The 10407-nt window shown below is 37.5% G+C and overlaps 1 protein-coding gene and 1 pseudogene across 2 annotated transcripts; both read right to left on the bottom strand.

Annotated features, from left to right (window-relative positions):
• Nucleotides 1-667: 667 nt before the first annotated feature.
• Nucleotides 668-3735, bottom strand: LOC147280934 (uncharacterized). The gene is made up of 3 exons (XM_086246446.1): nucleotides 2103-3735; nucleotides 1310-1482; nucleotides 668-1228 (listed from the first exon to the last, which is right to left on the bottom strand). The coding sequence occupies exons 1-3, from the start codon at nucleotides 3733-3735 to the stop codon at nucleotides 668-670; spliced, it is 2367 nt and encodes a 788-aa protein (XP_086102572.1).
• Nucleotides 3736-5048: 1313 nt separating this feature from the next.
• Nucleotides 5049-9597, bottom strand: LOC147280933 (uncharacterized; annotated as a pseudogene). The gene is made up of 6 exons (XR_015122821.1): nucleotides 9414-9597; nucleotides 8161-9322; nucleotides 7986-8126; nucleotides 6654-7208; nucleotides 5963-6126; nucleotides 5049-5853 (listed from the first exon to the last, which is right to left on the bottom strand). The product of XR_015122821.1 is annotated as an uncharacterized LOC147280933 (transcript).
• Between the last annotated feature and the right edge of the window lie 810 nt (nucleotides 9598-10407).

Genomic DNA, 10407 nt, shown 5'->3' with positions numbered 1-10407 from the left:
GACTAAAATTCTTGGATTTAAGGAGGTTGAACATTTATTTCAAACCCAGAATATCGCTTGTTCTGAAGAAAGGCAAGTATTTGACACCCATAACAAAGATCCACAAGGGGGTCCTGCTCCAGCCGAAAAAAATTTAGGATTGTCAAATTAGGTACGTACCACAGTTTTAGACCAAAAAGGTACATACCACAGCTGACTTTGGTCTAGTACAAAATAAAACTTTTAACTTGGCTTAAAAAATAGACAGCTTTTGATTTGACCATCGAAAGTAAGGGTTTAAACCACTCTAAAGTTTACAGCCATATCCCTCAAGGTTGTACAACATAACATATTTCCTCATAGAATCAGTTCACACACAATAAGTTGTGCTTACATTGCTTTTAAAAAGAGCATTAGAATCTGCATTAATTCAATCAAGGTCAACCAAATATAACAAAATGGCTTAGAGGGCGCCAATGAGACACTGCATTGAAAAATCATCACTATGCTGTAATCAGCATAACGTCCTAACCGGAATCATATAACAGCTAAAGCCATCCTATTAACACTAAGCATGTACATTAAGGTTTTCAAAATATTTTAATTACTCCATCTATGCCTAGGATTTCTACAATAAATATTTCAAGGCCAAAGATGGTTTTCGGAATTACAATATATATACACCGGTTTAGTTAGGGCCATTATGACAATGAGTGGGCAAGTATTGATCCGGATTATGCACTCCAGCATTCTGTGTGGCACCCAAATTAGCACCACTTGCAGCCATACCAAAATGCCCAGGGTGTCCATGATTTTCAGCAACCTGCCCACAGTGTCCATGATTTTCTGCAAACTGCTCACGGTGTCCATGATTTTCTGCAAACTGCCCAGTCTGTCCAGAAACATACAGAGATCTTGCCTGCAGATAGACAGGGGTGAAAGTTAGCAATGGATGGGGTCCAGCGTCCGATACAGCTGCCCGATGACATATATTTTTTGGCTGTTGTTGTGGTTGAAACTCCAAGGGGTTAAAAGTGCTGGTGCTGCGTTTCTTTCCTTTTTCCTGCTCTTGTCTTTCAACATTGGAGGCAATAGATGGCGATACAAGTCTCCAATTCTCCTTTAGTTTTTCCAGCCGACCAATTTGTGTTTCAATGTCCCTGGATGGGTATTCAGACTCAAGCTTGTAGTCTTTGATGCATTGAATCACAGCTCTTAGAACACCTATTTGGTAGTCTACAGCCATATCCTGTGAGCCAAAGTAAGCTTTGATAGATGTACATTTAACTATTTAAGAAGAAATTCGATGTCCAAAGAAGAGCTAAGGTACCTTTTCTTCAAGTGATTTCTTTTGCATGCGCATTTCCCTGGAAAACTTATTTAAATCCGCCACATATGCTTCTAAGAGTGGTACAGGGGGGAACTTGTCAAGTAACTTGAAGGTGAAAATCAATCTAACAGCCTCAATCACTTGCTTCCTTTCAGTAAGATTCTGAATAAAATCTGCTACATGTAAAACAAAATTGCAGCATTCATCAACCTGCTCCAGACAAGTTTCAAAAGGAGAACTGCATGGTAGCACCACCCAAACTTAAAGGTAATATTAACAAAAGCATAATTAAGATGGAAAACAAGAAACTAGAACACAAATCATAATTGTGAAAGGAAAACACAGAATACCAGTGAGGAAAGAACATAAACTCATGAACTCTCATGCTAGGAGAGAATAACCGTTCCAAATCAACTAGATATCAAAATCAAACCAGTCAAAAGTTAAAAAACATCCACTTAAATAAGTATGTAAATCTCTTACTTAACTTCATTTAAATTTTCCTAACACCTTATCATGTATCATGAAGCTTATCTTAGGTCTCTCAATCATCTTCAAGCCATTTGCTAATATTCAATCCATTGGCTCCTGAAGGCAGTAAAAACCAACCCAAAGATAACAATCACCCTAGCACAAGGGACACAAGAATGGAATCTAGGACACTCATATTTACAAAAACCAATAGACAAATTATTGTACATTACAGAAAGAAATGAAATAGCCCACCTTGAAATAAATAAGAGTAATTGTAAGTGGAACACAAACAGCGAAAGCTAAATTTCAGGAAACTTACAAGGGATCTTATCTGCAAAACCGAGTGTCTGACATAATTTTAGCGCCTCTTTATTCTGATAAAGCCTCCTAAGAAGCACTACAATCTCATCTACATCAAAGGCAGAAAGCAATCCATATGTAGATACAAAATGAAAAAAGCCCAAAAGCTCCAATGAGTTTTCAGAATTGGCTCCCATTCCTTGTTTCCACTGGATTGCTATCTTCATTGCATCTTTTTTCACACCAGGTTCAACACACGGAGAGAGTCTCATTAGCTTATCCAATAAGGAAATGTAACCCGACATGAGAGCTGCTTTGGAACCAACATCTCCTTTTTTCCAGTATTCAGAAAAACATGTTTGCATCAAATCCAACACAAGTTTTGCTGGGTCTGATGCCAAAGATTTATTATGGATTAAATAATTCCCACTTGAATTTTCATTTAGAAAACCCTGAAAATTCCCTGCATCTGCAGTGGCAGTTAGTTGAACATTTGGGTCGGATTGATCACTTGAGGATGGAGGAACAGTGACATTGTTAGCAGGAGGGATATATTCCAATTGCTCAATCCTCATTCCAGAATCAAGGATGTTAGTAGATTTTCGAATTGAATCAAATTGCTTCTGCTGCGATTCAAGCTCTTTGGCCTGTTGAACCAAATGCTTTTCGCGTTCTTGTAACAATTTTTCGAGTGACTCAAAATGTCTCTCTTTCAACTGAACCTCATTGAGGCATTCATTGACCCTCTTGTGAATCAAATGAAGTTCCTCAACTTTTGACTCAAATTGTTTCTCTTTCGATTCAAGCTTCTCAACCCATTGTTCAAGTTCCCTCTCTTTCAACTCAAGTTTACAGGACCATTCCTCCATTGATTTCCTATGCAAACAAAAGTCTTTCACTTTCAAATCCATTTCCCTAATTACTTTCTCTTTTGAACTCAGTGTACTAGAACATTCCTCTATCGATTTCTGAATCAAACTAAGTTTCTCCTTTTTCAATTTCATCTCTTTCTCCCATTCTTTCATTTGATCTTCTTTCAGGCCATACTCTGTCTTGTGCTCCTGAATGGACCCCATAATCAAATTCAATTGCCTCTCCTTTAACTCAAGGTACTCACTGCACTTGTCCAACATTTGTTCAACCTCTTTGACCTTCTTCTCCTTAGACTCAAGCTCCATCGACTTTTCGTCCACAGTTTTCTCAACCCAATTCAATTTCACAATGCCCTCTTCAAAACGTACTTGGACAAAGTCATAATCCCTCTCCTTCTCCCAAACTAACTCAATAACTTCCTCTAACCTCTTCCCTTTAACTTCAATCTCTTGGTTATGTTCATCAATCAATGACTTTAGAGAATGCAAGTGGGTCTCACCTTTTTCAACTTGTTGTCGTTTCTCTGCGATCAACTGCTCAATCTCATGCAAGGCGTTGGCTTTGGACTCCATCTCCAACTTAAAGTTCGTTTCTTTAGCTTCCAACTCCTTCTCACGATCATGGAGGTCTTGGAGTCGGGTCAGGAGGGAGCTCCGGAAGGAATCAAAGTGGTCGTATAAGTACTTCCACTGCACGGTCAAGCTCTTCTCTGCATTGTCGATGTTGCTCTGCTTCTTCAACTCCGTCGACATTTCCGAGTCCGAGATCATCTTCTCCATTGTAACAAAAACCCTAACTATATAGTGGTGGGTGGAGGATGAGAAATGAAAGTTGGAAGAAAAGTAGGAAACCCTAATGGTCAGACTAGGCTACTTCATTTTCTAAAACCGTCTCACAGAGAAGAAAGGAAATGGGTTCTGCGTTCCATGTCCATCACGTACACAAAAGTAGAAACCATATCTGTACGGACCAAAAAAAAAAGAACAGCTGTTTTGGTTAGGAGTTTGGAACCACGCAAGCATGCAAGATGCCACGTGTCTAACTTTTTTCCATAGATCAGAGTCAGTCTTTCTTTCCCTGTTTGACTTTGAGTTTGGCGTTTAATTTACTCTCTTCTTTTCTTAATTCTTCAATAAGTTATTACTTAATACATTCCACACAAAAAAAAAAAAAATGTTGTTACTGATTTGATTAAGTTATTCCTTTTTACTGACAATTAGAAATTGCCCCCATTGATATTATAATTATAAACTTCATTACCACCCTTTTCATTTTCTCGTGAGGGAAAATACATTTCAATAATGAAATTAGGGGTATGGTCCATTCCTTAGAAGTGTATTCCCCCAAGATAAAAAAAGAGCTGTTTTGGGTAGAGATGGAAGAAAAATTAGTTTTGTGCGGATGGGTAAAAATATTTGGTTAAATATAAAAATGATCAATTTTATAATAAATCTCAATTTAATTTACTAATTATAAAAAGTGTAAATTTGGTCTACGAATTTTTTAAGTTATACTAAAACAGTACAAACGTTGACTTACATAAAAAAATTCATTAATTTTCAGTGAAAATTAACGTTTGTACTGTTTTGAACTTTTGATACAACTTGAAAAATTCATGAATCAAATTGACACATTTTATAATTAATGGACAAAATTGACATTCACAATAAAGTTCATAGACCTTTTTTATATTTAACCCAAAATATCTTCTCCCTTCATTATTAGTTAGTGGAACATTTGGTTGCATTTATTACTAAGAGTTAACCATAGTTAATATAGTAATTACACTTACACCCTCTGAGGTTTATCGTTTTTTCACATACTCCCTAGGGTTTCAACAATTACACATACACCTTCTGAGGTTTCAAAACTGTTACATATAACCCCTTATAGTGAGACGAAAAATGATGAGAAATTATACAAAAATGCATGCTAAGGAGTGAAATAGCCTAATAAGATTACTCAAGGTGTAAGGTTCAACCTCAATACAAATATATTTTTTTTATTTTTTTTTTCTCTTGTAGGAAGTTTATATGCAATAGTTTTGAAATCTCAGGAGGAGTATATGTAATTTTTGAAACCCCAGGGGATGTATGTGAAAAAACGATAAACCTCAAAAGACGTAAGTGTAATTACAATAAAGAACAAATTTGCCCAGCTCACATGACATGATACATTTTCAATAGAGAACAAATTTGCCCAGCTCACTCCCATCAACTGTGGTGTAGTATCACAAACATCATCCTCTAAGCATGTACATGATCAGTACATACACACCCTTCTCTAACCTCTCTAAGCATGCATATCTATATATATATATATACATATTTTTGGTCTGATAAGCATGTACATATAGACTAAGTTAATCTTACATTAATTTTGGTTTAGTTAGGGCCATAACGACGATGACTGGGCAAGTTTTGATACGGATTATGCCCTCCAGCATTTTGTATGGCACCAAAACTAGCACCAATTTCATAGTCGTTGCCAGCCATAGCAAACTGCCCACGGTGTCCATGATTTTCTGCAACCTGCCCAGTCTGTCCAGAAATTTCATATAGAGATCTTGGCTGCAGATAGACAGGGGTGAAAGTTGGCAATGGACGGGGTCGAGCTTCCGATACAGCTACTCGATGACATACATTTTTCCGCTGTTGATGTGGTTGAAACTCAGGGCCAAAAGTGCTGGTACTCCGTTTTTTTCCTTTTTCTTGCTCTTGTCTTTCAACATTGGAGGTAATAGATGGTGCCGGAAGTCTCCAATTTGCCTTTAGTTTTTCCAGCTGAACAATTTGTATTTCAATGTTCTTGGATCGGTATTCAGACTCAAGGTTGTAGTCTTTCATGCATTGAGTCACAACTCTTAAAACAGCTATTTGGTGGTCTATAACCTTATCCTGTGAACAAAAGTAAGCTTTGATAGATGTACATTTACAATGAGGATGGGGTCCAAGATTTAACTATTTAAGAGGAAGATATTTGATGTCCAAAGAAGAGCTAAGGTACCTTTTCATCAAGTGATTTCTTTTTCAACATAGAAATTTTCTTTGCATCCTCCACACATTCTTCCAAGAGTTGTACAGGGGGGAACTTGTCAACTAGCTTGAAGCTGCAAATCAATCTAACAGCGTCAACCAGTTGCTTCCTTTCAATAAGTTTCTGAATAAAATCTGCTACATGTAAAACAAACTTGCAGGGTTCATTAGACTGCTCCAGAGAAGTTCTAAAAGGAGGATTGGCATGGCAGTGCCACTAAAACTTAAAGGTATATTAGCAAATACATAATATACTTAACTAAAGAAAGCATATTTAAGATGGAAAAGAAGACAGTAGAACACAATCATAATTATGCAAGGAAATCACAGAATACCAGTGAGGAAAGAAACAAGAAGGGTTCTATGAAGAGCAGCCTATTGCAAAAGATATGACTCATGTTCAATCCTAAATTCCTAATACCTTAGCCTATATCACGAAGTATACCTTTGGTTTCTCAACCACCCCAAACATAACTGTAACCCTAGCACAAGGACACGAGAATGGAATCTACTATCTAGGACACTCATATTTACAAACACCTATGGCCAATATATTGTACATTGCAGAAAGAAATTAAATAGCACACAAAGAAATAAAAAAGAGTAATGGTAAGTGGAACACAAAACAGCACATTATGAAGGCTAATTTTCAAGAAACTTACAGGGGATCTTATCATGACAAAATTCTAGAATCTGTTTATGCTGAGAATTCCTCCTAAGAAGCACTGCAATCTCATCTCCAGTAAAGGTACAAAGCAATCCATATGTAGCTATAAAATGCAGAAAACACAAAACCTCCAATGATTCAGTATTGGGTCTCATTTTTGCTTTCCACTGGATTGCAAGCTTTCTTGCATCTTCTTTCACAGGAGGCTCAACATGTGCAGAGACTCTCATTAGCTGATCCAAGAGGGAAATGTAAGTCATCATGCAAGCTGCGTTGGAACCAACATCTCTTTTTGTCCAGTATTCAGCAAAATATTTTTGCATCACACCCAACACAAGTTTTTCCGGGTCGGATGAATACTTAAGAGCATCCAAAGGATTATTATGCATTAAATGATTCCCACTCAAATTCTCATTTGGAAAACCATGAAAATTCCTTGCATCTGTGGTGGCAGTTAGTTGAAGATTTGGAGAAGAACAAGTCACTGCATTTTTTACCAGTGAAGGTTCTGGTTCCTCAATTGCAACAGGAGAACAAATGACACTGCTTGCTATGCAATTGTAAGAAACAAACAAAAGGCAGTTGACAGGTTAGTGAGTGAATAATTTTGAATTTAACATACCAAAAGATATTTATAGCATATGTGCCACTTGTGCTTTGACTCAAGTGGTAAGCCGTGGGGTGGGGGTGGCCATGGCTGTTAGGTTCAAATCTTACCAACCAAAACTCAAGATAAATAAGAAGGCTGTTTCACATATGTCAAAGAATCAGATGGTATTATGCACAATTTGGAGATAAAGAATGCCTAAAAGACCAATTTAGAAGTATATGCAAAATTTATAATAACAAGATCTATGATGAAATGGTATCAACATAGGACATATGTGGCACCAGATATGTCTTGAGATTCTTATGAGATAAATGAGAAGAAAACATGCAACATGAGATGCTATAAACCTCAACTAAAATTACATGAGGCACAACATAAACATTTCAGAACTCTTCTTTCTGACATGTATGGGTCATTAATGTTATAAAATGAGAAAGATTAACAGGCCTCTACCATACCATTACATGTAAACGGCATTATAGCTGCTGATATAGATGTCTATTTATTGACTTAACAATGATAAGGAATATGATCAAAACCTATATGACTCTTCAAACATTCAGAAGTTGATTAGAAAATCAAGTTTTTGCAGATGAACCACTCTAGAGAATTATTCAATGTATATATACATATTCAAAATACAGAGAGTATTATATAAATCAGAAATTCAGATATAAATATGAAAAACTAAATAAATAAATAAGTAAAAGAGCTTACCAGGTGCCTTATCTGTGATACCAAGTCACGACATAAATCAGTTGTGTGCTGAGGAACTATAGCAAGAAGATTTTGAAGCTCCTTCACATCATAAGTAGAGGTCAATTCAAACGCAGCAAGAAGCCGCAAAAAGCCCAAAACCTCCAACATATTCTCAGTCGCCAAAGCCCAAAACCTCCAACATATTCTCAGTAGCCTTCCAATCAGCCGCCAACTTCACTGCTTCTTCTTTCACCAGAAGATTAATCTGTGGTGAGAATCTCTTTAAATCCTCCAACAAAAGAATGCAACTCCTTCTAATAACCCTCAAATCAAAATAAAACTCCCTGCTGTCCACAGTTGAATTTGAAGGGTAAAACCCCTGCATTGCATCCAAAACCAGTTTTGCTGGGTCTGATGAGGCTTGAAGAATAGCTCTCATTTGGCTACCAAGTAAATCAATTCTCTTCAAATGCTTTTTGATGAACAACTGCAAGCCTCTACCATTGCTACTGATGCTGGATCCAAATTGCTCAATCTTCACTTCAGAATCAAGGATATTAGCCTTCTCCTTTGATTTCAATTTTTGGGTTTGTTTTTCAGTGGACTTTTGAATTGACTCAGATTCTTTTTGCTTCTCTTGAAGCTCTCTGGCTTGTTGTTCAAGTTGCCTTTCTTTTATTTCAAGTTCATGGGAACATTCTTGTACCGACTTTACGAGTGACTCCACATGCTTTTCCCGTTCTTGTACCTTATTGAGGCATTCATTGATCCTTATATCAATCAAATTAAGTTCCTCAACTTCCGACTCAATTTGTTTCTCTTTCAGTTCAAGCTTGTCAAGAATCTCAACCCATCCTTCAAGTCCCCTCTCTTTCAACTCAAGTGTACAGGACCACTCCTCCATTGATTGCCTATGCAAACAAAAGTCTTTCACTTTCAAATCCATTTCCCTAATTATTTTCTCTTTTGAACTCAGTGTACTAGAACATTCCACAATCAATTGCTGGATCAAACAAAGTTTCTCCTCTTGCAATTTCATCTCTTTGTCCAATTCTTCAATTTGCTCTTGTTCCAAATCAAATTCTTTCTTACACTCCTCAACCGACCCCAAAATCTCATTTAATTGGTTCTCTTTCAATTCAGCAACCTCAATGCACTTGTCCAACACTCGTTGGACCCTTTTCACTTCCTCCTCCTTAAACTCAACCTCTTTTGACTTGTCTTTTACAGTATTCTCCACCCATTTCAATTCCTTTTGCGCACTTTAAAACGTTGTTGGGTCAAACCATACTCCCTCTCCTTGTCCCAAACTAATGGTAAGGATAATATAGTGACCTTCAGTGCGAAGAGTAAATCTTCCAAGTTGTGGAAAATCAGAGAAATTCTCAAGGCATATTAAGTTACCCACCTGCAGGAACAGATTTGCACAAGGGTATCAAAATAAACCAAGTATAACACAGACGCACAAAATTATTTGCCTGGCAGGCGGCATTTCTGGGTCTCCCCTTCCCCTCTGCCTCTCCCTCATCACCGTAACTCTAAAAAGTGGCAGGCTGTATTTCTGGGTCATGTGAGCTCCTCCCTCCCTCTCCCTCTGCCTCTGCCTCTCCCTCATATAACAAGGTACCATAACTCTAAAAAGTGGCAGGCTGTATTTCTGGATATGTGAGCTCCCCCCCCTCTCTCTCTCTCTCTCTCTCTCTCTCTCTCTCTCTCTCTCTCTCTCCATTTCCTTTCAGGGTGTAAAAAAACCAAGAATTATGAGTAACTTCATATCAGGGGAGGAAGAGAGATTAAAAGGTGCTGCAGGAGGATCACAAATTATGCAAGGATGTAACAAGACTAATGACAAGAACTATGAGAATCTTCTATTTGGGGGAGAAAGCCGGGAGGATAACAAATTATGCAAGGATGTAAAGACTAAAGACAGCCAACACAGACACCATGAACCTTGCTCGGAATGTGAAATTGAGAACCCGCGCAGAGAGAACCGTGATGAAGAAATAGAAGAAATACCTCAGAATCCGTGATGAAGCTTCGAATTGGAGAGAAGCAGAGAGAACCCGCGCAGAAATGGAGAGTGAGAGGGTTTTTATAAAAGAAACAAAAAGGAAAAAGAAAATATGCAGGGAAGAAAGGAATGTTTACAGATTTTCTACTTGTTTCTTTTGGTTTATTAATAGGAGATTGAAGGAGGGTTGGATCAGATGGGCTTGTTGGCGAAAAACTTGGATGGAAACTGAATTCAATGTGAGAATTGAGATGGGGCAAAATAAAGGTACAACTTGAAATAAGATAAATACAATCAATGTTACAGATCAGAAACAAATTAAAATTGGTTCAGCGGTATGGCACCTCCTCACTACCCAGCAGGACCGCGGTTCGATTGCCCAGCATGCAGATGAGATTTTGTTAAATTAAAATGGCCAAAGATGACACG

The sequence above is a fragment of the Dryas octopetala genome, chromosome 6 (assembly GCF_963921425.1).
Source record: "Dryas octopetala chromosome 6, drDryOcto1.1, whole genome shotgun sequence".
Taxonomy (NCBI): domain Eukaryota; kingdom Viridiplantae; phylum Streptophyta; class Magnoliopsida; order Rosales; family Rosaceae; genus Dryas; species Dryas octopetala.
The sequence above is the reverse complement of the archived record's forward strand: the minus strand, read 5'-3'. Positions and strand labels throughout refer to the sequence as shown.

Coding starts and splice junctions, on each gene's coding strand:
- LOC147280934 (XM_086246446.1), bottom strand. CDS start 3,735: ATGGAGAAGATGATCTCGGACTCGGAAATGTCGACGGAGTTGAAGAAG. Junction 1,483..2,102: donor TTTTGCAGATAAGATCCCTT/GTAAGTTTCCTG, acceptor TACATGTAGCAG/ATTTTATTCAGAATCTTACT. Junction 1,229..1,309: donor AGAAATCACTTGAAGAAAAG/GTACCTTAGCTC, acceptor TTTGGCTCACAG/GATATGGCTGTAGACTACCA.